General features: G+C 37.9%; 3 protein-coding genes across 4 annotated transcripts; 1 reads left to right on the forward strand and 2 right to left on the reverse strand.

Moving 5' to 3' along the window:
* Positions 1-2,206: 2,206 nt before the first annotated feature.
* On the reverse strand, positions 2,207-13,883 carry mmp15a (matrix metallopeptidase 15a). The gene is made up of 10 exons (XM_081356086.1): positions 12,887-13,883; positions 11,486-11,634; positions 10,801-10,923; positions 10,406-10,710; positions 10,054-10,215; positions 7,456-7,715; positions 7,041-7,179; positions 6,276-6,423; positions 4,189-4,304; positions 2,207-3,830 (listed from the first exon to the last, which is right to left on the reverse strand). Exons 1-10 carry the CDS (start codon positions 13,001-13,003, stop codon positions 3,388-3,390), a joined length of 1,962 nt encoding a protein of 653 aa, XP_081212212.1. The 5' UTR covers positions 13,004-13,883; the 3' UTR covers positions 2,207-3,387.
* Positions 13,540-17,289, reverse strand: zpd (zona pellucida glycoprotein d). Of its 2 annotated transcripts, XM_081356088.1 has the most exons (10): positions 16,987-17,130; positions 16,849-16,897; positions 16,673-16,777; positions 15,757-15,965; positions 15,521-15,678; positions 15,416-15,452; positions 15,210-15,325; positions 14,198-14,381; positions 14,016-14,121; positions 13,793-13,932 (listed from the first exon to the last, which is right to left on the reverse strand). In XM_081356088.1, the coding sequence occupies exons 1-10, from the start codon at positions 17,008-17,010 to the stop codon at positions 13,820-13,822; spliced, it is 1,101 nt and encodes a 366-aa protein (XP_081212214.1). In that variant the 5' UTR covers positions 17,011-17,130; the 3' UTR covers positions 13,793-13,819. The 2 variants fall into 2 exon arrangements, with proteins under 2 accessions (XP_081212213.1, XP_081212214.1); XM_081356087.1 differs by having other exon boundaries at positions 13,540-13,932; positions 15,210-15,452; positions 16,987-17,289.
* Positions 17,290-17,679: 390 nt separating this feature from the next.
* Positions 17,680-25,914, forward strand: vac14 (vac14 homolog). The gene is made up of 19 exons (XM_081356089.1): positions 17,680-18,340; positions 18,707-18,857; positions 18,972-19,139; positions 20,645-20,707; positions 20,784-20,891; positions 20,992-21,101; positions 21,207-21,328; positions 21,404-21,541; positions 21,665-21,805; positions 22,582-22,645; positions 22,829-22,973; positions 23,407-23,472; positions 23,554-23,701; positions 23,813-23,945; positions 24,106-24,280; positions 24,375-24,493; positions 24,713-24,792; positions 24,867-25,017; positions 25,131-25,914. The coding sequence occupies exons 1-19, from the start codon at positions 18,237-18,239 to the stop codon at positions 25,291-25,293; spliced, it is 2,349 nt and encodes a 782-aa protein (XP_081212215.1). The 5' UTR covers positions 17,680-18,236; the 3' UTR covers positions 25,294-25,914.
* Positions 25,915-27,881: the final 1,967 nt, after the last annotated feature.

Below are 27,881 nucleotides of genomic sequence, written 5' to 3' on the forward strand. Positions count from 1 at the left end.
CTATCTTATCTTGTTTTGTTTTTTTAATCATGTAAGTGTGCAAACCACAATCTTTCCCTCTGAAATGACTTCTAAAACTATTGTTTTGCACATAGTTTTAACTATGACAGAATGTCAACATTTATAATTTTTTGTAAAACTTGATGTGAAGGTGTTCTGTGATTGTGCTAACTTTCCCAGTTAAAAAATGGCAAAACATTAAACCATAAGTTTTTATTAGCGCACACAGCTAAAATATAATATCATCAGCCATTATCAAGAGTTTATTGAGTGGATCAAAGTAAACTACATGATTTAGAAGGAGCTTTGAGTATCAAAGTTGATTAGCTCTGTGTCAGTATAAGGGCTAACACAGTTTTAGATGGTAAACACACTGAAGCAAAGCCTGCGTCATCAGTTCCCCTCTCTGAGATTAAGCCTGTAGCTAAGCTACTAATAAAAGTATGCTACATACAGAGTACACGTTCTTCTCACACCCAATTGGTAAGATTTGGGTTTCATGTAATTAACTAATCAGAGCTGACAGCAAAAGAAATTAGCAGAAAGTAGCATCCAAAAAAGCTATTTCATGCTACATGCTAATTTTGTTAGCTTAAGATGCCTCTCTTTATCCTGCACCTGAACTATTTGTTCCTGGTCCAATTAAGTGCTACACAAGTAACACAGTTACCGTGATTCTTTGACTTTTGAGGGTGAGCGCATCTAACTTGTTGCTTTTTGAAGCCAATGCCATTGCTATGCCAGGTCTGAGCAGCTAAACAGCAGCAGATCCAATAATGAGATAAAGGCAGGATAAGCTCTGACCCAGTGAAGGGCCAATGCAACTGATCAAGGGCAGGATATTGCCTTGCAAACACAAACCACAGCAGTTTTCAAGCAAACCATGAACTGATCTCAGGTAAATCCCTAAAGAATATCTCTTATCAGCACCCACAGACCAGTGTCACCACCGTGTCCTTGAATGTGATTGGAGGAAATGTAGAAGATAGTTGAAGAGACATCTAATCCTTTAACAGGATACTGGTGGAGAGAGTGAAGCAAGGGGTCCTGTGAGTTTATTTTGATAATTAAAATGAGAAATGAAGGGTGTAGCTTGTTTGGTCTGGTTGTTATAACTAATTGTGGTCTTTAAAGTAAATTATGAGTAAGATTAAGATAACCATAGATAGATGAAAATACAGAATGTCTGAACTTATTGTGGTGATTATGCATTTGCCTCATTTGACAGGTTTGACGTCAAGAAAAAAAAGAACCAAAATGGCTGCAGCCTCAACCGCTGATCCCGTTAGCCTCTACTGGTAGATGTCGTAAATACACCATCTGACTCTAACAAGCATCTTTTTAAGATTGATGGTGTCATCATTAACAATTAGATCTAACCAGTAAGTCCACCTAAAACCCTTACGGTTAGCCCTTTGTAATGCCTGATCGAACAAAAATGTATGATACGTACAAAAAAGCTAGCGTACTAATTGGCAAGCGGTACGCTAAGCTAGTTCACTGAAAGGGTAGCTAGAGTAGCTGTTTATGATGCCTAATCAAACAAAAAAGTAAAAGTAATACGTATTCAAATGTATAATTGAACATTTGCAAAGGATATAGGCTAAGCTAGCAGACTATTTGGCTTGCGGTATGCTAAGCTAGTTCACGGAAAAGTTGCTAGGATAGCGTTTTTTAACGCCTAATCAAACAAAATAGTATAATTGATAAAAATGTAACATTTGCGAAGGGTAACTGTTAAGCTAGCGGACTAATTGGTTACCGGCATGCTAAGATTGTTCAATGAAGGGGTTGCTTTGGTAGCCGTTTTAATGTCCGATCAAACAAAAATGTATAATTGAACTTTTGGGAAGGGTAACTGTTAAGCTAGCAGGCTAATTAGCAATCAGATAGCTAAACTGCCATCCTGAATAGTTAGCTAGCAAAATTTAAGCTAAAAATAACAAGAAATGTTTGATTACACAATATACAGTTTTGGTTACATAGTATATTACAGAATATTCTATGTAAATGTAATTTAAAAGACTTTTGTCCAGGTTCACAGACAAGGCTTAAGACTAGTCCCAGACTAAAATGCATGTTTGAGCTGTTTTAACTGAAAGCAACTTGAACTGATATATCTTATAATATGTCAGTGCCATTGTGTTGTCTCAAAATACACTGGTAATGTTTGTACTCAAACCAAAAAAAAAGGAAGTACAAAATCAGTAGAGGAAGTTAAAAAAGGCATACTTACAGCCATATACTCCATTTTATTGTAAGCAAGCTATATACCAGATAATATCTGTGAACAAAAGCAATACATGCCCTGCATGATTTACTCAACTGTTAATATAAAACAATGCAAATCAAAAACAAATCAAATAAAACATCAAATTAATAGTCAAGGGAGTTTTTCATTTGGCACTACAAAAAGCACAAAGACATTCATATCGACACAAACTACAAAAATGACACAGGTTTAAAACACAGAAGGCCATGTGGACAAAGAAAAGCATTTGCGCTTTTCGCTCAAACTGTGCAGCTACTACGAAAAGCCTGTGGCGGTCAGTAAAAAAATGATATTTCCAACACAGTGGTGATGGTCTGCACTATTAAGGCACAGATTTAGCCTTGAAAGGCACTGATAGACACAATCCGAGGCCAGAATTGCCTCTCAAAAACAAAAAACCTCACAACTGGGGAGACTGAAAGTATGGCGGGAAAAACAAAGGAAAGTCCCACAGGAAGACAAACTTTGAGGGGGGGAAAAGAAGTAGGGGCGCGCTAATGTAGGTCATGATGACAGCACAGCCACGCCTCGAATCTCCTCATTTCCCCCTCCTCCTTGTCTTTGGCACGCTCAGTGGAACTCAGGCAGAGGAAATGCTGGCAGGCTACAAGCCCCCATCCCCCCTTTACTCTCCATAAAGTAAAAAATCAGCAACATCTGTGTAATGCAAGCCAGGCTCCACAGGGAAGAGACTATAAACCCCGCTAAATGTGCGTGAGACAATTTATTAAGCCTGGCTTTTCTTTTAACCCTGCACTTTCAGCAAGACCTCGACACAGAGTTTGCGGTTTCCTCCATTATTGAGGCTGGTTAGCAGAGGATGTGAAAGAAATGTGCTGATCTAAGCTTGTTTTCATACATCCAATGTTTCCCACAGTGTACAACCGAACGGTTCGGGCTCAACAGGAAAACAGAAACCTCGCAGACGGACGACTCACTTGCAACATCACACACAACCGTAAAATGACCACAAAACAATCAAAATACTATCAAAAGTGCAAATTCTATGTTGGGAAGAGGGTTTTTGATTGGATGAGCACCATAAACAATTGAATGACAAGGTGTGTGTGTGCAGAAATACTTGGCTATTGGTTAGCGAAAGTGTGCGAACTTTGTCAGACCCACTGCTGCAGGGACCTTTTGCAGTGAACCAACACTTTGGGCGTCTGTTTCCTCTGGAGTGTGGTGATTATGATGTATATCACTCCCAGAATGCACAGCACCAGAACCAGAGGCACAGTCACCAAGATGAGGGTCATGATGTGTTCATCAGTCTCATTGACTCTTAGAATAACATCTACTTCCTTTTTCTCGTCCACTTTGTTATCATTTCTGTCCTCTGTATCTTCTTCATCACCATTTCTGTTGTCGTCAGGGTCTTGACTGTTGTTGGTTGTCTCTGGCGATCGGCGGTCTGGATTTACATTCGTTTCCACATCAAAGTGCACCCGGCAGCCCATGAAATCATTTAAAATTGATCTCGGGTATCCAGCGTCAACCTTCATTCGCTTGTTATCAAACCTCCAGTACTTGGTGTCTTTGTAGAAGTAAGTGTACGCTGTATGGAAAAGAGTTAAAATGGGAATTAGTGTAAATAAATACACTAGTGACTAATGATGACATAAAATTCCATTTCATGATCACCAAATGTTTGATCAAACGAGATTCTAGCCAATCGTAGGCAGGCTCCGAATTCCAAAGCTATAAAAAGATGTGCCAAAGACGATCATGAACAATGGCGTGAAATTAGAAGTGAGAGCAGAAAATTTCCAAGTCAAAGGTCTTGTTGCGCCCCAGTTTTTCAGCAATGAGGTCACATTTTCCCTCTCAGCTTTGGATTAATGGACTTGTTTCTCTTTTTTCTTGCATTCAGCTGTGACATTTTCTCGGGCAGCCGTCCCCCCAGCCTGACTCACCTCCATCATCGCTGAGGAAGGCCCCTTTTGGGGAGCCGGGAATGGAACCCCACACACTCACTGGTTTAGGGTAATCTTTATCCATGACACGGGATTCTTCACTAAACCGCCAATATCTTTAAGAGAAAGCAATAATGGAAAACATTTACAACTTCTCATTTTTAATTCTCTCTCTATGCTAATGCATAAAGTGTTAGTTCACCAAAAAAAAAATCATTAATGAACAAAATTTTAAATGCAGCACTCAAGTCATAAAGACAAATTTTATGGTACTTTGTCTGTCCAGATCATATCTCATTCCATAATCAAAAGAAGGAAAATAGAAATTTACATTTTGCTTACAGCTTGCTTTTAGGAGCATTAATACGTTTTGCATTGTGGTATTATTGTTATGACAATCTTAATTTTTATCATCGTAAAGGAAAAAGCTCAAATGTATTAAATAAATTTTATACATACATAATTATATATTAAACAGACGGGGCAGAAAGTAATGAACAGAGTGGATTGGTTTGGGGATTTGTTTTTAATGACCCAACAAGTTTGATTATTAAACGATTAAAATCTGAGGAAATTATTTTATATTTTTAAATATTTTAAATATGAGGGAAGAACAAAACACTAAATTTGGTTCAGCTATTTACCTGACAAAATTATTTGGCAAAAACGGGGTAAACAACAGCTACAGTATTAGTTTTACTATGAAAAAAAATGCATATAAAAACAAAAACGTGTTCATAATTTCATTTTATGAGAGTCTGGCCAAAAAAAGATATGTCCGCACAATTTGGCATGTTTCATTGCGTTATCACAAATAAAACAATTGACTCGAAGCCCAACTATGCAATATGCTTTAAAAAAAAATCTTGAACACATTATTAATTATTTGAATAAAGGGTGAAGATATACATTTTCCTAGGCCGTATACCACTTTTGGCATATTAGTGCTGTGAATTCGATTAACCGCATCTAGCATAAAAGTTTGTGTTTATATAATATATGTGTGTGCGTGTATATATACACGTATATTATATTTTATATACAGTATTAAATTAGTCTTTAAAGGGGGGGTGAAATGCTATTTCATGCATAATGAGTTTTTTACACTGTTAAAGAGTTGGATTCCCATGCTAAACATGGACAAAGTTTCAAAAATTAAATTGTACGTTTGAAGGAGTATTTCTGTTCCAAAAATGCTCCTTCCGGTTTGTCACAAGTTTCGGAAAGTTTTTTTCGAGTATGGGCCTGTTTGACGTCAGATGTAGCGGAATTTCCTTATATGGGTCCTAAGGGCACTTCTCCGGAAGGACGCGGGCGCGCGCGCAACCGTAGACCAGAGCGAGAGAGCGAAAGCAGTACGCCCATCAAAGCACTATGCTCGGCTTTAGGGAAGTCAATGTCACCAAAGAAGTGGGTTTTTGGTTGCCAGGGCAAGACAACCCTGCACAGATTCCCAAAGAACCCAGCGTTAAGGGACCCGTGGATGGAGTTTGTTTTTTCGAAGCATCAACGGAGGTTGTGCAAGACTGTTTGTTCCCTGCATTTCGACGATGCTTGTTTTATAAACAAAGCCCAGATCGACGGATTTGCAGATAGTCTAATGCTTAAGGATCGAGCAGTCACAATGATAAAGGTTCGCGGTCGTGCGTTGGAACCGGGCGGTGAGTAAAACTGCTTCAAATGTCTCTGTGTGTTGTTAGCTCGGCGCGTTAGCACAGCTTTAGCTCCGCCCACACGGCCCGCCTTCAGCCGCTCGTTTTTTTCCGGAAAGACTCGGTACAGCCTATCTTTCTTTTATAAATATAATAAAACTAAAGACTTTTTGGAGATATGAAGGATGCAATACTACTCTATAGGTACTCAAGATTAACAGGAGATTGAGTGAAAATGAGCATTTCACCCCCCCTTTAAGCTATGCTAATTCATATTCAAATAATACATTATTAAACATTTTTTTCACATTGCAGTAATGATAATCCCAGATCAAACTGCACTCTAAAGCAAGATTAAATTAAATATTATGTTGTTCTATTGACGGCTCTGTTGATATCTAACTCCCAACCTCTTGACACATCTGGCATGTTTACCTGTCTCCTCTGAAGAAGTAAGTATAGCCAGATGGTTCCCACCACACTGCCGTGTCCACTCTGTCAGGCATGCCTTGACCATAACGAAACAAGTCCTGAGGGTATCCAGGTTCCACGTCTGCTTCTCTGAAAAGCCAGTATTTACTTCCTGCAGGATTGATACAAAACACAAAGAGCCACATTAGAGGGAAAGGGAGGGGTTGCATGGCTGAGAGATGATATCACAGTGCGTTCTATTCAACTAGTGAGATTGCACAAAAGATGTTTTGTGTTGCATGAAAGCAAATTTCCTTTCAAGCAAATGCACAAATGAAACACGAAGTCTCACAATCTGCATCAAAACAAGACAATACACATTCCCAACTGCAACTTCTCAAGGTTTCTTCTCTCAAAATGACAACAGAGCAATCAGCATCTGGAGCTGAAGCTGACGCAATGCAGACAAAGTCTTGTGATGCTGCCAGGCTTTCCTTCTCTTCTCTCGGAGTGTTTTACAAGTGACATAATTTGACTTCAAGATGCTGTTACAGCAAGAACAGATGTTTAAAGGAGAAGAGGATTGATATCTAGGAAATTTTTGAAGATGTCAGTCTATAATTCTCATTCAAACAAGATGCACATTCTCTGCTTTTTGGATCATAATCTGCAGCTTCACTTCAACTGTAAATCTCCTAAAAAAAGATAAATACTTGAGAAGCAAAACTGCTTAAGATAGTAGGACTTCACAAAAATGAAGTTTTTAAATATTTAATTCATGACTCAGACCTTTAAAGAATACAAATTTCCCATCATGCCGTTCATAGGCAGCATCTATGTTCTCTGGAAGCCCCATCCAGAAGAAGGAGATCGGCATTGGGTAATTATCCAAAACCCGGTTCCTTCTAACCCTCCAGAACCAGCGACCCTGAAAAAGCAAAACAACATTCATTTAATCATAACACCAAACAGAAAGATGTGTGGATTTGTATGCTTTGTTGGAAAATGTTCCTAACAACAACCATCTTCTTGCAGACACCTGATCCAAATTGTTATCAAAACCAAACAAAAGACATCGCTAGAGTTTTACAATGCTCTTATGCAGTTGCTAAGGTGTTTTTCAGCACTTTGCAATGCAGTTGCTAATATGTTTTTTTATCAAGAACCACTATAACTGCATTTACTGAAGATCACTCTTTCTAACCTTGAACACAAACATCTCCCCTCTCAGCATGGTGACCGTGTCAAAGTTCCCCTCGCAGATGTCAGGTGCATCCTGATCCGAGCGTGCCGTGGGCCGGGGTCTATGGGTGGGGTTGACCGGAGGCACCCAGGGCTTGGTGGGCTGCAGCGAGGGTCTGGTGGTTTTTGGTTGGGCCACTGTAGTGGTTGGCTCTGGCTCGGCAGTGGTTGTAAACAGGGTTGTGGTGGGAGTTGCTTGAGTGATGACAATCTCTGGAGGGCCTGTAAATACCAAACCATAATGCATTTTCACACTTAGCTAATCATACTCTTTTCCACACTGAATAGACTCAGAACGCGTCACATTTTTCCATCCAGCACCAGAAGGCCCATGAGGCTCATTCAGCCTGCAGTGGAAGGCTTTCAAATGGAGAAAACAGACTCAAACAAAGACACATACACTGAGAAATTCGTTGGTGCAGAACCCAATGCAACTGGACTCAAGCTCATAAAACAGAAAAATGTGGATAACTAAATTATGATCTACGTTGTGAGAACTGCAAAATGTGTCATTTGGACTTTTGCATAAAAGGGGCATTCACACTGACAGCAATTCAATCTTTTACTTTCTTTACTTTCATTAATGTGGCGTTCCACATGTATCACTCTGGGTCGCTTTTCTGTGTTAGTGGTGGGGATTTTTCAGTGGCTCTTTTTGCAGGTTTCACTGTTACACCAGACAATCGACACTAAATCTTCACTCAAATGATTCATTCAGAATTACTGAACAAAACAAGTGACTTTCATCATGAGTAAAACATTGAATCATTCAGTTAACTAATTCATTCAACCTTCTACAATTCAAGTAAATCAATCACATATGCGACCAAATTTCATGTTAGGCAACAACAACAAAAAATCTTTAATTAGCCAACGATTTGTACGATTTCACTCGCCTGTGATTCATTTAGAGGCAAAAAATTTTAATTTAGCGCAGATATAATTTCATTGCCTAATGTTCCGATCGGACCAGTGCCGCATTGTCATGAAAGTTTATCATTGGCAAGGCTTAAAAACACATGCAAAAGTAAACATTCAAGTGCAAGAAGATGCGAAAGAGAGCTCAATTCGGTACTCGTGCAATGTGTGACAAGTTTTGTCTGCGTACATATGCGAAGTGAGTGCCCAGAAAGCCGTGTCTGACAGCACACGAATACTAAATTTATTTTCCCGTCTTTCACATCTTCTTGCGCTTGAAAGGACAATTTCATACAAAATTATGTCAACATGCCTGTCTTGGCTAGTATCCTAGTAAATATAGTTGGTTATGTCTTAAGTGAACAAAAACAGTGGAGAAAGACCACGCATGTGTAACAGTATCAGTATATTCCGTGCATTGTCTTAAAGTAATAGCAGCCTAATATTCCTGCTGCTGTCTGATTTTTTTTTTTTTGTTGACTCACTGCAACAAAAAAAAAAAAAAAAATCACTCTTATAACTTTTGATTTAATAACTTTTGGGTGACTCAAGAAAACAATGGCGACTCAAGCTTCAGAGTGTCTGTAGAGGGTTGTCATTAAAAACAATGATACATTCAGGAACAAATCCCTGCATATCTCAGTAAACCAATTATTTAAAAAAAAACATTGATTCACTCAGGTACGAAACTGTCTTTTTGAGTAAAAGATTGAATCATTCACTTATTTATGAACAACGCACCACTACTGTGTGTTACTCGCAGACACACAATGTTTCCGTTGTTGCTTTTTTGTTGGTAGAACAAAGTAACTGTCAATAGAGCTGGTAAGTCCCGCCCCGTCCGCTAAACCTCTAGGTTGAAAAATCATCATTGCAAGTGAATGGGAGAAAATAATTATTTTCTGGTCCCGTTTGAATTGTGCCATGAATGTGAACATATGTTGTCTGTGAATTTTTTATATAATCTTTCGTGTGAAGAATGCTACAATTTAGCGGGTAGAAGTTTGATATGGTTAGACTTTGTGTGAGAGCACTTTGTGGACTACAACTCTTCGCTGCTTTCGACGCGTTTGAAACGTCAACATCACTCGCACACGGACACTAGCTCACGGATCCCGCTAAACATGTCTGTGTCCCACCGCCTTCTTTCAGGGAGAGGACAAAATCGTTGAGGTTGGCGAAAACCACGGGTAAGTCAACTTTATGGGGTGACGTCACATAGGCGACATGTAGTCTTTCTCGTTATGTCTTTTCCACAACTGGTAGCCGAAGAATCATACCATATACTGTCAAACTCGTAACATGAAAAGTTCTATAAAAAATTCACAGACAACATATGTTCACATTCATGGCACAATTCAAACGGGACCAGAAAATAATTATTTCCTCCCATTCACTTGCATTGACGATTTTTCAACCTAGAGGTCCAGCGGGGTTAGCGGAGGGGGCGGGACTTACCAGCTCTATATTGGTTCTCAAATGCAAGTAACTATATATTAACCTCTCGTTTATAGAACTGTTCTTTAAAACCAGTATCACACACACAAATGAATGTGAATTCACATCATGGATCTAACTGAACTAACTATAATGGAGAGTAAGATAAATTAACTGAAACAAGGAGTATATTAGACTAGCTTACCATAGATCTGGTGAATGCCATTTATATCATCTTCAGCTAATGAGAAGCTTTCTGTGTCCATCCACTGGTAGAAAGGCGACATGATGGCGGAAAGGTCGTTGGAGTGCTCCAACCCAAGTGCATGACCCAACTCATGAACAGCGACCAGAAACAAGTCGACACCTACAACCACAAACAAAAACAGTGAACCAAATGACTAGACCATATACTAAGAAAAAACAAACTGTTAAATTTGTTGGTGAACATTTAAATGCTTCTAACATCTAAAGGTTCTGTGGGAAAGTAAATGCTTAGCTAATATTAAGTAAATTTTCTTTGAAGTAGGAAAATGACTGCAGAAAATTGTTCACACCTGAGCCCTCCCGTTGGTTCAAGGTCCATGGCTCGTCTATGTCAAAATGTGTGTCTCCTCCCATTCCGGGACCTGGGAAAAAAGCATGTGCCAGAGACCCTCCTTCCCCATCGAAGAGAGACATATCGCCATGATACCCAGAGGCAAACAGTAGTATTATGTCAGGCCCCTCACTGCCATTCTTTATCTCATGATATGGGACCTCCTCGAACCGCAGAGGCGTTACTTTCTCCCATACCTGAAAGGCTTTGCGAATAGCCTCATAGGTCTGCTCCTGGCCAACTTTGGGTGAGTGGTTCTGAATACTTGAGCAGGAAATAAAGACGTTTTTTTCTGGTCATTATTGACTTGATCAATGCAAGTTGAATTTGTTTTTGTGTTGATGTTTCATTCACCTGTAAGTCAGCTTGTCCTGATCCCACTTGTGGCCAGTAAGCGCGTACCGCTTACGCCGAGCACCTCGCTCCGTTGACTCCTCAAAACGATCAGGCACTCCACAGCGAGGTCTTTTCATGGCTCTAAAAAATAAAAAAATAAATATACATAAATTTATATTTATAATATATATAATTTAAATGTATATAATATATATAAATTTTAAATTATTATCTCTATTATTTTAAAATAAGTATAAGCAGTGTTATTTTAGTATTAATTAAATACTATCATGTACCATGTGCTTTTAAAAATATATATATTTTGAGTTTTCAATTTAATTTTAGTTTAAGTTTTAGTAATTATGTATGTGCTTTTGTCATTTTAATTCATTTTTTGATGTCTATTTAGATTTCATTTACTGTATATCTTGTCCAGTTTTAGAAATTTTAAATGCATTTTAAATTTTAAATGCATTTTTAAAATAAAATTATTTTAATAATAATAAAATTATTATTACTGTTGTTATTAAAAATATTCATTTTAATGATAATTATTAAGTATTATGGATAATCTACATGACCTAGTTACATTGTAGGACAGTAACTCATGAGACTTTCAATATTCTCAGTTAACTCCACACAATTAAAACAGACTGAGCTCTTGTTGTTGTTCCATGAGCAGTTGAATAAGAGGAAATCATACTTCAGAGTGGCCAAGTCGATGTGTCCGGTAACCTCCAGGCCATAGAAGCGCTGCATATCCTTGATGGCGCTAGAAAGGATCTGGGCTGACTGCATGGTGGACATCTGTCTGCTAGCCTGGGACAGGTAGCCATATGTCCTCAGCCATGACTTTAGGAAACAACAGACACAGATAAAGTTGGAGAGTGAACCATGTATTGAAACAACTACTACCAAGTAGTGTGGTGAGAATGGGATTACACAGCAACTATCCATTAGAATCCAAACTCAAACCATATTTTAAAAAATGCACCAGAGACATGTTTTGAATGTTTGGTTATGCACTGGATATTAATAATCTGAATATGTTCACAGTTAAGACTTCTGCCACATGGTCAGGCTATGAGTGAGGACAGATGTAAACATCCTTAGGCACATCCTTACACACAGATGTTCACCAGGGGTTATACTGTATGGTTAGTAAACAGACAGGATAAGATTCTGAGTTGTTTCTGTAATACAGCCCTAGATTTACATAGATTTAAATCCTATATGATTCTATGAGTAGCGAAAAAACACTTTAAAATGTGCTTTTATTTTAAAAACTAATAAAAAAAAAGCGTATAAATTAAAATTCTAAGCTTAAAGAGAGACATATTGAGATTGCTTTTTTTATGACAGATACTGCTTATTTTTATGTATTGGTTTTATGTCCAATAACCAATATTTGGAACCATTTATTGATGCTTTCTGATGCAATTATAGAATGATCAATAAACTATGATAGAAAAAGCTATAATATTTGTAATAATAATAATTACTATTGTTATTTATACAATATCATTTTTATTCAGAGTTGTTCTCATCTATATGACCATACATATATTTTCATCTTTGTTTTGGGATGTCTAGTTGTAAATTGTCTGCATTTCTCACTTTACAGTGAAAGGCTATTTAAACCTGATATTAAAGATTGAGAAGTGAAAAGTAGGAATGTCATAAAAATAAAAACACCCATCTCTAATTGTAAAGTTTTCTTAAATATGCTTTTTCCCCTAAACTGAACCTAAAACTCATTTAATAATGCTGCTGTCAAATCGATTAATCGCATCTAACATGAGTTTTTGTTTACATAATATATGTACATATTTAGTGTGTGCGCGTCTGTGTTTACATATGAATGTATAAATGTGTGTATATACACATACACACACATACATATATACATATATATATATATATATATGTAGCAAAACTTGTTAGATGCGATTAATCGATTTGACAGCACTATCATTTTCCAATCCTGAGCACCGAAAAATACAGCCAAACAGAATTTCACATGAACAAATAATAAAGCCAGTTTTTTTCGTGTATTTTTTTTTTTTTTTTTTTTACAACACTCAAAACGAGGTATTCTACAAACCTCTGCGTTGAAAGCTTCTTCTTCTGCAGCTGTTTCAGCAATGTTGACAAACAGCAGGATGAAAATCATACTAATGGATCTCAGCGAGCGATGCGATCTACTCCTGCGGGCTGACATCTCTCCACTCCCGGGACAGCAATGAGAAATAAACGCAATCTTCTCCTCGCTTAAATGGAAACCCGAGAGATTGTACAGTCTTTTACCACCAAAACAAGGTCATTGCTCTTCTCTGACTACAAAACCACCAATTTAGCGCACGTTTCTCTTCTCCAGTCAAGTTTTCCCTCGTGCAAACAGTTAGTAAAGGTCTCCAGTGGCGCGCGCACGCTTGTAAACTACATTAGCATGAGCAGCAGCTATACCCATGAAATACTGAATAAAATACTACTTGTTGATATTTGCATTGTCTATGTTGGTGTAAGTGCCGCCTGGAAACCCATCCAGAAATGTCGAGGACCAGGCGGCGCGTCCTCGGAGTGAGCCTCAATTTTTTTTTGCAGGACACCAAATATGAGCATGAAATCTCACCAGGATCTCATGCTGATCCGCAGCACGCAGCCGCACCCGATTCCCTGCCCACTTTCTCGGTTTACCCCTGTGATGTTTTTGCTTTTATAATACACAAACCACATATTTAAAAAGAAAATCTAGATGAAGGGAACAGTACAGAAATCGGTTTATTTACAGAACGAAAAAATTAAGCAAATTTGTTTAAATTTTTGTTCACCTGCTGCCACCTGTTGGCCATATTCAGTACTGCAAAAATAAAGTTCGATTTATACGCAAAAAAAAAAAAAAAAAACTATTAGTAGCCCTGATTGATCAATATGCCTCTCTCTGGAAATCATATTCAAGCTTATTTTAAGTCAAAAACTGAATTTTCTTGACAGAGCATATCAAATGTGTACGGGCCCATCATGAAATTAGTTTTATTTAGGCGTTTGTCATGTGTCGTCTTATTCCAGCTTTAGCGATGCTGATAAGGATGAGAAAGAAGATGCCCAGAGTCCAAATCACTCCCAATGGAAGCACCAATGTGAGGAGATCTAAAATGAGAATCCATACAGTTCAAACATGATATAAAGCATTGCTATGGTATTTATATATTAAACGCCATATATAAACATACTTATCTTGGGTGTAACTGGTAGCTCTCGTCTGATTGGTCCATAAGACAGTAGGCCTTGAGCCTGCTCCTCCACAACCACCTCTCTTTTGGATATAGTTTTACATTCCTAAAAATAAATCCGGTCAGGTTAAAAATTGAAATCGTGAATGTCCAAATCCTAACAGGTTAAAAAAAATGCTTACAGGAATACAAGACTGTCCATCCTCAGGTGTGCAGAGATGCACAGTGCAGTGCAGGTAGAAACTGTGGTGCTCGTTTATAAACCGAAACATATCAAACGAGTAACGGACAGTCGACCCCTCACCGTTTCTTCCTGCAGAGTGCGGCGTACCATTACCAAATGAAGTCGTTTTGTCATTTGCGCACCTTAAAGACAAATAGGAAAACGTCAAGGCATTTTCTGAAGGGTGAAATATTTATGTGGAAATTATTGCAACTCAATCTCGTGAGAAAACGTAACTATTTTACAGCGTGGTGATTTCGTACAAAATTATACAACACGGTTCGTATGGAAACGTACAAATATTAGGAAAGTAAGCATGAAAGCGAGTGGTGCTCCCTGCAGAGCCAAATGACATCCAGCTCCCCCTCTCTGGATGTCATGGGTTGAGCTGACCAAGTCCAACTAATCTATCTTTCTACTGGGTGGAGGGATAGAGTTAAGGATAGGGTGTAGTTGGACCTTCTAGCTCCACCATTACACCCAAATTACATATAACCATCACTGGGACGCAAGCAGATTACAAACAACATACAAATTAGATTTTGTGAATTCATATGAATTAGAGTGCAGTCACATTTACCACTGTTTGTTGAATTTTCGTAAGTTTTGCCGAAACATTTTCGTTTGCATATCTCCCATTGGATTCAAGTTTGTTGAACTTTAAGCAAACTCGCCGTGTTCACCAATATAATTTGGAAGTGACCTCCGAGCAAAGGTCCAATCACACTTTTCGGCGAAATTTCGCATTCAATATCCAGTCATTTAAATCGAAATTTGCATGATCTGGAGTTTTGCATGATCAAAAAATTGTGATCTTGCTTGTGTTCAAGTTGGTCGCACAAATTTGCCATGTTGACCAACAGAAAAGCTGCTTGGTTTGAAAGTGACTTCTATGGTTATTTATGCTAATTAGAGACACTTGGTCTTGGATTTAACATTTAAAGACAAAACGATTTCCAATACTAGCTCACCCGTTTGCCAGCAGCGTGTGGATAAAGCCTGACTTATCATTAGCTTGAGGAGTCTGCGAAGCCCAACACTCATTGACTTTCAGATGGAAGAAGTCTTCTGGCTCCGTCACTTGAATCTGCACGTAGATTTGATCCCCGAGCTTAATAGTAGGTGGGCTGGTGAAAGCCTCAATGTATGTGTGATCTTTGAACAAACTCATCTCCACCTTGGCATCCACTTCATCCACCTTGAACATTCTTTCACTTTAAAAACAAATCAAATCGGTTGAATGCACTTCCTTTATCAATGTAGTTTAACATCAGAGCATTACCTAGAGAAAGAGATGATTGGAAACGCCAGGCTAACTCTGCGGATGTATGGATAGATGCACTTGTACTCAATCTGCACGACCGGATCTCTCACAATGTTCCCGTAGACAGGTGGGTCAGACATCAGTGTTAAAGAGTAAACAATGTGCGTTATGTTCTTCTGTTAAGAAGAGTAGATGCCATTTAGGAATATGTAATATGTAAATGCTTTTTTTAAAATGAAAAAACAGTACTTTACCTCCAGAGGTTTGCCTCCACAGGCAGTGTACTGGTCCATTGGTGTGTGCACTGTGAAATAAGCTGATCCAGAGATCTCCTCTCTATCTGCACGGCAGCTGGCGTTAGTCAAATGAACCGCTTCAACTCCCACATTGTAGTATTTGAAGTACTCTTCGTCCACCAGGATGGAAATGAAGTCTTTTCCACACGTCACATTCATTGTTGCGACTTGAAAAGAAAATTGTCCAGTTAAAACAACATAACAAAGAAAACCGCTGGTTTAGTCTTAGCTAGTACTTGGCAAAGAGATTGGGGCCAGTTGCTTAAACAGCTGTCTTAAACTAGTCTGACCAACCAGCAATTAGTGAGGGCTAATCAGTCATACTTTTTAGCCCAATCTACCTTTTTATGTAACTTTAAAAAAAGGTTAAGACCAGTCTTAGAAGTTAGTCATCTAAATTGTCTTATAAGACTAGACCAAGCAGTTTATTCAACTGGCCACAGGGTCAGATTCACAAAACATTCTTAAGAATGAAAATCATATTAACTGCCATTTGCTTTATTTTCTAATTTAAGAGATATTTTTTATTATTATTCACACAAATACTTAATGTGCTTGTCTTTTTTCTTAAGACATTAAAAATCATTGAAAAAACGTATAAGATGATTACCTCCAACCTAGAGCCGGTCATTTTATATTTAATATATTTTTAATAATAATAATAATAATAATAAAGGACACATTTCAAAACTTAAGATGTGTTCAATACCTGCTTTTAGGATTATTTAAATGAACATTTTAGGATTTTTCAAATTTCTCTTAAGCTTTTCGTGAATCCAACCAGCTAAACACTAGGCTGGGAGATAAGTTTAAACCAGCTAAGCAAATCAACTGGTTTAAGCAGAATCTTTCAGCAAGGCTGACTGTCCTTTACCCTGGTCACAGAGATCCCCGAAGTAGCCAACTGCACATTTACAAGTTTGCCTCTGCGACAAAATGCAGGTGGTCGGGTCAAAACACTGTGATATCTCACATTCACCTGGATGAAAAAAAGGCTTTAATAACTAGACTTCACTGAGACGACACCATTTGCATCACATGTTACCTCACCAGAAACACTCCCAACAGCACAAAGTAATGCTGCAAGATGCAGAAACACCTGTGTGAGGGAAAATGACATGTTAAATCTTACACTAAAACGCTGATATTATATTTCACCCCAAATAAATTAAACGTAGGAGTTCACACCTTTGATTTCTGATAGCATGCCATTTGTGTTGCAGAATCCTTCTTTATTTAGAGTTCTTTCTTTTTTTGATTAGCGTTTGGAAAATTGTTTTGTAAAACAGCAATGTTAATATAAGTAGCCTAATATTTAGTCTATATGTCAAAGGGTTCTTATTGAAGTAAACATGGATTAAATACTTCAAAGACGAAACACTAAGTGAATTTGATGAGTGACACCTGCTGATCGGTGTATTTCATCAAAGTACCGCGAGAGCAGACGGTTCCGTATGCTTTTGAATCGCTCTCGCGGTACTTTGGTGTCATACACCGCTTCAAGCCGAACGCACCTAACTAGTAAACAGTGCAGTGGCAGACGTTAAACCACCAAACACACTCTTTTGAGGTCGGTCCAGCTAAACAAACAAATAAATTAAAAACTGGCGATTATTAAACAGATACACTTAAAAAGACAACATTATAAATAATAGATAGGTCATACATACAATATGTACAAATATACACACAACAGCAAGAAATAAAGAAGAATATATATATTTTTTTTAAGAAATAAAACCTCAGCCATTTATATTACTATTTTTGCCATATATTTCTGTGGCAAAATTAGTAAAAGTAGTATGCTGTTCCGAATTCAGCACCAGCCATGTGATTTCAAAGAACATGTGACTCTTTTGACGTAATCAAAACAAATCCATTAGTCGGAGCTCGATTTACCAGGCGGTGATGTTTGTAGGAAGTCATGTGAGCCGGGATATATGGCGGCTATGGTCAATTTCTTACATTGAAAAACACTGCGATCTGCTTCTTTCATCACTGGCGAGGAAATAATTATCTGGTTTATGTTCTGTACAGAAACAACCGCGTTTTCCCCTCGGCTCCAAATTATTTAAGTTATAGAGGTGTTAAGTCTTTTATTCTGCTTTGGCTGTAACTGCTCATCATCTCCTCTCCGCTTTCAGTTCAGTGTCGCAGACTGCAGGTCCTGTTATTTTACAAGTGATGCTTGTGATGAGATTCTGCCTCGGAAACAGATTTTAGGGCGCCGTTTTTGTTTGTAACAATACAAGCGCGTGAGGACAAAAATCTCTTAGATGAAATATTAACACATGTATTCCGTCATACACTGACCGAACTGTCATCTAATGATACTTTCTCTTTATTAACCCTCTGAGCTGTATTCAAAGATCAGTTTTATCATTCATAGTTGTGTCCTATGCGTAAGTTAAGTTTTTTTTCTGAAATACTTTGAAAAAATGAACACAGAAAAGGATTTTTCTCCTCTGACACCAAACATTGTGAGAGCTCTCAACGACAAACTGTACGAGAAGAGGAAGGTTGCAGCCCTTGAGATTGAAAAGTGAGTCATAACCTATTGTTTGGTAGGTCAAAATACTCATAAATAAGAGGATATGCTTTTCAATGGATCTAAATATCATATCGTTTATCGACTTGTTTATTCTTCCTTATTGCACTGATACACATTCTACTGCATGCAGTAGTTTAACATGTATAGTTAGTTTCTCTCTGTAATAAGTCGTTGGTATTTGTTAATTTGCCCAATGGAGAGCTGGTCATCTGACATGCCACATGATCTCATTAGTCATGCTTATGATCAATAGCCCATAGTCCAAACAGCGTCTATTACATAATTACAAGTACTCTAGAAGCCCAGCCAGTATTTTCAAATGAGTTATTAGAATGCTTTCCCCCAATCTTCTAACAGGCTTGTGCGGGAATTTGTAGCCCAGAACAACTCTGCACAGATCAGACATGTCATCCAGGTATTGGCCACAGAGTTTGCGCTGTCCCAGCACCCTCACAGCCGAAAAGGAGGCCTCATTGGGCTGGCGGCGTGCTCCATTGCCCTGGGAAAAGTATGTGAACTAATTGTGCAAAACAGGAGGTCTTTGATTCATTGGTGCTTATTGAAATTGACTGCTATACGCTCAGTGTGCATGCTTGTTTATCTTATCTTTTGTGCTTCTCAGGATTCTGGATTGTACCTGAAGGAACTCATTGATCCGGTTCTTACCTGTTTCAATGACTCTGACAGCCGTCTGCGCTACTACGCCTGTGAGGCCCTTTACAATATAGTGAAGGTTGCCAGAGGAGCAGTGCTGCCCCACTTCAATGTGCTGTTTGATGGGCTTAGCAAGGTAAACGGATGCCCCTTCATGTCTAGATGCATTTATCATGCTAGTTTTGAATAGTTTAGTAATCAGTACCATTTAAGTATTTAAATGGAAAGTAATATTTCTTAGGGGTAAAAAGCAGTGTTGTCGTCACCAAATAAAGGGTTATTTTAGTTAACTAAAACCATAAAACACATCGTTTGTTATTTGAATTAAAAAAACGTTAACTAAAATAAGATATAAAAAACTTAACACGACAACATTGCTTATTTTCTTTTTGTTTACCGTGATGTACTAATTTAGTGTACCTGATGTTACTAAAAATAAAACTGTGTGTTTTTACAAACAAACACTCAATGAAACTTGTTTATGGTCATTAAAATAAAGCTGAAATGAAATAAAAAAAACTTAAAGAACTTAAAGGGTTATATCACCCAAAAATGAAAATTCGGTCATAATTTACTCATCTTCATGTCGTTCCAAACCTGTAAAACTTTCGTTCATCTCCGAAACAGAGCTCAAATGCTCAAAACAAAATGACAATAATTTAAACTAAAATTAAAAATGAAATTATTAATAAATAGTACAATACCATATAAATAATACTATGGAAGCTTGTTTCCGCCAAAGAATAAAACATTTTAAAAGATAATTGTGGCTTTTTATCTCACAATTGCGAGTTTACATCTCGCAATTTTGACTTTATTTCTCAGAATTGCGAGATATAAAGTCAGAATTGCGAGATATAAAGTCAGAATTGCGAGATATAAAGTCAGAATTGCGTGCTATAAAGTCAGAATTGCGTGTTATAAAGTCAGAATTGCGAGATATAAAGTCAGAATTGCGTGAAATAAAGTCGCAATTGCGTGTTATAAAGTCAGAATTCTGACTTTTTTTCTCTCAATTGCGACTTTATATCACGCAATTCTGACTTTATAACACATAATTGCGAGTTTATATCTCGCAATTCTGACATCTTTTCTCCTTAATTCTAAGGAGAAAAAAAGACTGACTTTTTTTTTACCTCAGAATAGTTTATCTCACAATTCTGACTTTATAACACGCAATTGCGACTTTATATCATGAAGTTCTGACTTTATATCTCCCAATTGCGTATTATAATGTCAGAATTGCGTGATATAAAGTCACAATTGCGAGAAAAAAAGTCAGAATTCTGACTTTATAACACGCAATTGCGACTTTATTTCACGCAATTCTGACTATTTCTCGCAATTCTGACTTTATATCTCGCAATTCTGAAAAATGAAGTCAGAATTATAAGATAAAAAGTCGCAATTATCTTTTAAAATGTTTTATTCTGTGGCGGAAACAAGTTTCCATATAATACTGACATAACACTGGTAAAAAAGTTTCTGTTGTAATCTTTTCTAAAAGACAGTATAACTGAATGATAGGGAAAACACAGTTTAATTGTGTTACTGACATTTTGAACATTATTCCTTTTGTAACTTTTTCCTGCTGTAAAGTCAGTTTTTTGTTGAGTGTCGCATGTGATGTGCTCTTTATAGCTTGCTGCAGATCCTGATCCGAACGTAAAGAGTGGATCTGAACTCCTGGATCGGCTTCTTAAGGTGAGTTTGATGAGAAATGTGTGGGATCAATTGAATTAGTGACATAATCTAACTAGCATTCGTCTTTTATTTTAAGGACATCGTAACAGAGAGCAACAAATTTGACCTAGTGGCTTTTGTCCCTCTGTTGCGTGAGAGAATTTACTCGAACAACCAGTATGCCCGCCAATTCATTATCTCCTGGGTGAGTTGAGCACTCTAATAGTTTTAGTTCACGACAACAGAATTGATAATAGTTGCATTATGCTTTTGTGACTTCCTGTGATGGTTTGGCTCTGCTCCAGATCCACGTGTTGGAGTCAGTTCCTGATATCAACCTCCTGGATTATCTGCCAGAATTTCTAGACGGACTCTTCCAGATTCTTGGAGACAGCAGCAAAGAGATCAGGCGGATGTATGTCTCACCATCTCCACCTATACCTGAGATTGTCTCTCCCTCTTCCTCTTTTCTACTTCCTTTTCTCAGTTTTAAAGAGCATTAACCGTTGCTGTTCAATAGGTGTGAGGTGGTTTTGGGGGAATTCCTGAAAGAAATTAAGAAGAATCCTTCCAGTGTCAAATTTGCAGAAATGGCCAACATCTTAGTCATCCACTGTCAAGTGTCTGATGAATCAAAGTCCAGTGAGTCAGATGTAAAGATATGTACAAGGAGTGTATACGGCAAGTAGTGTAATTATCTATTTTGTCTTTCTGCAGCTAACGATCTCATCCAGTTGACGTCTATGACATGGATGAGAGAATTCATCCAGCTTGCCGGGAGAGTTGTACTGCCGTATTCCTCTGGCATACTGACTGCAGTGCTGCCTTGCCTTTCATATGATGACCGCAAAAAGAGTATCCTACACTACGTTTGCATATACTCTGTCTCAGCACTGCATTTTCTGTTAGATGTTTTGTGTGCGGTGCCATATTAGGTTGTCACCACTCAGATCTATTTCCTCAATAAACTCTTTCCAGGTACTAAAGAGGCAGCCAGTGCATGTAATCATAGCCTGATGAAGCTTGTGACCCCTGAAGACGATGAAGATGATGAAGAATCACAGACCAAAACTTCTCCTCCAAGTGATGAGACTCCAAAGAAAGAGGGAGATCTGAATGGCATGTTTTTTATTATATATATTTTTTGGTACATTTTATTTGTACTATTTTATTTCTATTTGTGGAAGAAACTTGAGATGAAGGGGTAAGAAAAAAGAAAAAAATTGACTGCATTGGCCGGGAATCGAACCCGGGCCTCCCGCGTGGCAGGCGAGAATTCTACCACTGAACCACCAATGCATATCTGAGAAGATAATGTCGCCCCCTGGCTATCAATAAAAGGAATGGAGGGATGGAAACAAGCCACCTAGTGGTCAAATATGGTAATTATCTTTGACAGGGGCCTCACTTTGGAAGCCAGAGGGCGACAACAGGATTTCAGGAACGCATTGGTGGTTCAGTGGTAGAATTCTCGCCTGCCACGCGGGAGGCCCGGGTTCGATTCCCGGCCAATGCATCCAAGCTTTTTCTTTTTGCACATGCTTCTCCATATTTTCTAAATAGGTATTTTATTTACACTGTTCAGGTCAGTTTTTTTTTTAAGATAGAATGCATTAAATTGAATAAAATGGACGTTTTACATTCTTACAAAAAAATTATAGCTCAAATGCTGTGCTTTTGAACTTCCTATTCATCAAAGAATCCTGAAAAAATGTATCATAGTTCCCAATGTTTTCATCATTGATAATTATAAGAAATTCTAATTTTTAGAGGATTATGAGATCCCATGGTAGTGTAAATTAATAAAATAACCCATAATGCATAATGTTAAGTATATTGCAATACTTTTAGTAACATTGCCTGCTTTGATTTGATATGTCTGTTTTTGATTTTAGATTCCCTAAATGAGTCTCAGGACTCTGTAGGCTTCAGCAACATCTCTTTCTTCACTCCAGCAAGGTACTTCACTGACTATAAAAACACATTATGTCTTTCTGTTTTATGATGTAACACATTAAACATAGGAAATAATTTATGAATTAATAGTAATTGTAATAGAAGATTCGACCAGTAGCTTTAAACCTGAGTAGTTTACTCCTCGGAATAAATGCAACATCAAGTTGTTTACTCTATGCTGTGTAGTTCTGACAGGTCTGTGGTAAATCTGGATCTGGATGGCATAGTTCAAGTACTGGACAGACATTTACACGATTCATCCACCGGAATGATGACTCGCATCGCTGTGTTGAAGTGGCTGTACCATTTGTACATCAAGACCCCTCGCAAGGTTTCTTTAAATGTCCTTTTAAAGGGATAGTTCACACAAAAATGAAAATTCTGTCATCATTTACTCAGCCTCATGTTGTTTCAAACCTGTATGAGTTTCTTTCTTCTAAAAAAGATATTTTGAAGAATGTTGGTAAACAGACAGTTGTCAGCAACCATTGACTTCCATAGCAGGAAAAAAATACTATGGAAGTCAATGGGTGCCGTCAACTGTCTGGTTACCAACATTCTTCAAAACATCTTATTGTGTTCAGCGGAAGAAAGAAACTCATAGAGGTTTGAAAGAAACTCATAGAGGTGTGAAATAACATGAGGAGTAAATGATGACAGAATTTTAAATTTTTGGGTGAACTATCCCTTTAAATATGCAGTTTCAGGTAATACTAAAACATGCAATGCTAAAAGTGATTAATTCCACTGTATGTCCATGGCAGATGTTCAAGCACACAGACAGTTTGTTCCCCATGTTACTGAAGACATTATCAGACGAGTCTGATGAAGTAAGTCATCATAACTTCCAATCATCTCAGTGCCGATCTATCAAGGCGAAAGCCATTTTAAAGAACAAATATGTCTCACAGGTGATTTTAAAAGACTTGGAGGTTTTAGCAGAAATTGCATCATCACCTGCTGGGCAGACGGACACTTCTGGGTCGTGCGACAACTCTGATAGCAAAACAGAGCTCCATATTCCAGGTGGGGTCCAAGATGGACAGCCAATGGTGGTTGGTGAGTAACCAATTTCTAGTACTATTTATATCTGGCTATAAACCAGAAAAGCCAAATAATACCAAAATTGTGATTTGTGAAATCAAACCAACCATTTTTTTTATTTGACAGGATCTAAGATGACAGACTTGTCTCCCTCAACTCCCAGCATGAACTCATACTTCTACAAGTTCATGATTAATTTGCTCAAGCGCTTCAGTTTAGAGCGGAAACTTCTAGAAGTAAGAGGGGCCTTCATTATCAGGTAAAACCGTCCTTGTTCCTTTTAACAAAGACTAGTTCCTCAAAGATTTAAACCTGTGCGAATTGTAGTAGTTCAAGAAGAAACTCCTGTAAATCTGAGGACACCCCTAACCTTTCAATGTCCTAGATTATTTTAGTAAGTTTCCTCTACTTCCTAACAGGCAGCTATGTCTCCTCCTGCACGCGGAGAATATATTTCACTCTATGGCGGACATCTTACTCAAAGAGGAAGATCTGAAGTTTGCCTCCACCATGGTGCAGACACTTAACACTATTCTTCTTACCTCGGCCGAACTGTTCCAGCTGCGGAACCAGCTCAAGGACTTGCACACACAGGTAACATTTGCTTTGAGGTCTAGAATCTTTAAAACAGATCCAAATCCATTGTGCTAATAATTATTGTTCTCCATTTCTACTTTTTACCCTTCAGGAAAGCTGTGCTCTTTTCTGCTCTCTCTATCGCTCGTGGTGTCACAATCCAGTGGCCACTGTGTCCCTCTGCTTCCTGACCCAGAACTATCAGCATGCCTACGACCTCATCCAGAAATTGTATCCTTGCTGTAAACAGTCTATATATCTTTCTATTCCAGACTGACTCCATATTTTTGTGGAAACTGTACAGGATTCTTTGATAAATAGAAAGTTCACAAGAACTGCATCTATTTGAAATATTTTGTATCAGAAATCTGTTGATAGCATCTTTACTGTCACTCAATTTAATCCGTCCTACATTTAATTACAAAAAACACCTTTACTTGAGCTGATCAGCGGAGATCTGGAGGTAACTGTGGACTTCCTCATGGAGGTGGATAAACTTGTGCAGCTAATTGAAAGCCCCATCTTCACCTGTGAGTGTTCCTCAAACTGTTTCTCATATATTCTCAAACTGTCTCTCCACATTAACACTCACTCTTCTTTGCAGACCTTCGTCTTCAGCTACTGGATGTAGAGCATAACCCATATCTCATCAAGGCTCTGTATGGCCTGTTGATGTTGCTTCCTCAGAGTCAGGCGTTCCAGCTGCTCTCGCATCGGCTCAGCTGTGTGCCAAACCCTGAACTCATGAGGACCGTGTAAGTACCACACTGAACAATCAGAGTCGGTCTGTTCTCATAGTACTTAGTAAAAAGTTTGATATCTTCTAGATTGAATAGTCGGCCTGTTCTCACGTGTTTTAATTTTCCAGAGATCACCCAAAGGCGCCCGTCAAGGACAAACGATTGGCCCAGCCGCACATCGACTACAGTGAACTGCTCCAGCACTTCGACCGAGTCCAGAGCAAACATCTGGAAGTGAGGCATCAGAGGGCGGGTCGCTCTGAGCACCCAGACAGGAAGCTTATGTTGTAAAGGGTCACAGACAGGATGAGGATACGTAGCCTTCGTCCAAAAACTATGGTACATGAGCCTCAGTAGGACCTGTAGTGGGCATTCATGTATCACCTTGTTCAGATTTGTATGTATTTGAGCAACTATAGGCATGAGGGACTTTGATGTGCTTTATTTTTAAGATACGTGAAATGCTTTACGTTCAGGTGCTGGAGTTGTTGCTTTATGTACCACATACACACTTGGACATAATTTGACTTGGTAATCTGTTACAGATTAAGGGCCGATGGTTATATCATTCCCAAATCACTGGTTTAATCATGTAACCCTCCATAGAACATTTGTACAGATCACCTTGCACGTCCCCCTGACTGATTATTATTCAGAACTTTTAATCTCAAACATGACATGTACTGTAAATGTGTCTTGAATGGATCATGTCTTTTTTTGTATTGTGATTTTATCCCACACAATCCACATCCAATAATTTTCTCACTGTTTTCTTAGCATTCCCATTGGAGTCTGTTTGTTCATTTCATCGTTCTTTCTACATTAACACATTCACTCTTGGCCTTATGTAGATGCAAGCCTTTTCTCTGTAATGTGAAGACAAAGTTACAATAAAGTGGAACATGATCATTACTTCGTTTTTGTTGTCTTTAATCTGACTCATCACAAGAACCCCAGAAAATCTTCCTTTATGCAATCCAGCAGGTGGCGCTTTTGTTTTACTTTTTCTAAGAAAAACCTTTCAACATCCGGCTGTAAGATTAACATAATTTCTCACCGAAAATCCGTTGACGACGCTTCTTGATTGATTAAATTTAATTATAGTTCGAACTTATGAATTTATTTTACGAGGAATTTAATAATTTCACATTTCCAAACGTTGTTCCAACATTTTTTTAAATGCCCATAAATAACCGACATTTACTCCTCGTTAGTATAGTGGTAAGTATCCCCGCCTGTCACGCGGGAGACCGGGGTTCGATTCCCCGACGGGGAGAGATTTGTTTTATTTATTTTTTATTTTATTTTTAAGGGATGGTTCACACAAAATTTTTTATTTAGTCATTTACTCACCCTCAAGTTGTTCCAAACCTCTTGAGTTTCTCTCTTCTGTTGAAAACAAAAGATATTTTAAAGAATGTTGGTAACCAGACAGTTGACGGCACCCATTGACTTCCATAGAATATTTTTTCCTACTATGGAAATCAATGGGTATGACTAAGCTTGTTTATAGTTTAAACACTTTTTTAATTTTTAAATAAAACACATACATAGTAATTTTATTATTTATTATTTTATTAAAACGAGAACAGCTCTTTCCGTGTGCAGGGCGAAAGATGATTTATGCGCTGCAGTAAGAGGACGCAGGAAAACCAACTCAGAACAGCGCCATTAAAATCACTTGTGGCCAAAAATATATCGCATCGGTAGTGATTAGCATTACCATAGAGAAGGAATAGGATACGTTTAGGGAAGAGATAAGCATTTAAGATAATCTGTTTTCAGATCCCAGACCGAGGTTCGACTTCCAGACGGAGAACATTTAAAGTAATCGAATTTGTTGAGCATAGTATTCAGAACTGTGATGTTTAAAATTACTAAAATTGTCTCACTGTTTCGTTCAAATAGTATATTTTAATTTTACACAAAAATATACCCCATACAAAGAGTTACCATGGTTACTAGATTTCACCAAAATACACTGCAGATCACAATAGGTTAATTTGATTTATACTACAGGGCCGTTGAATGCTTGAATGAATCTGACTGATTGACGAACGTTAAGTGAAGTGTGCAATTTTCAAGGAAACGCACGGCTAAAGCAGTTCCAGGTATTACAGTTCCATATCACTTCGCGTAGTTAACTGTAATAACGGAACATAGGATACAATCACTGATCTAGCTATATAATGTCATTATATAGATTCAGTGGATACAATTCATTACAAGAAAAAACATGCACTTGATTGCAATTTTCGATGTCTAACTTCACAATCAATGGAAACATGCAGTTTAATTTTAATAAATAAAGTATATAGTCCTATCTATAATCAAAAGAAAATTAAACTGAATACATAAATAAATTGATAGTCCTGCTGCACGGGTTTTCGTAATTATTGCAGATGATATAACAAATAATTATTGATAGGCCTACTTGTTAAAATGGCTTTCTTTTTGTTTCATTTATTAGGTTAGTCTACCGCCAATAATAGAAAAAAATAATGAATGAATGAATTAAAAGGAATTTAATTAATAAATAATAATATTGACGCACATGCCTCTCTCTCTCTCTCTCTCTCTCTCTCTCTCTAATAACTGCATAAAGCCGGGGACACACTTACTGTAAGGCCGGTTATGAATGTAATTTGATACGATGACTGATCATGCCCAAACGCGTGTTCAGCGTGTTCAGTCTGTGTTCACAGTCGGTGTTTAAAATCTGCTTCAGTCGATGGAAACAGTCAATCTTTGAATATTTCAGTTAGTCGTTAAGTATGTCCCCAGCATTAGTCTGCTATCACTGATCGCCTATCAGTGGCTCAAACCTCTGTTACTAACTCTAAAATTACGTTTTGGAATTAGAAAAGGAGGCATGGGAT

This window comes from Scardinius erythrophthalmus (assembly GCF_964197995.2).
Source record: "Scardinius erythrophthalmus genome assembly, chromosome: 24".
Lineage (NCBI taxonomy): Eukaryota > Metazoa > Chordata > Actinopteri > Cypriniformes > Leuciscidae > Scardinius > Scardinius erythrophthalmus.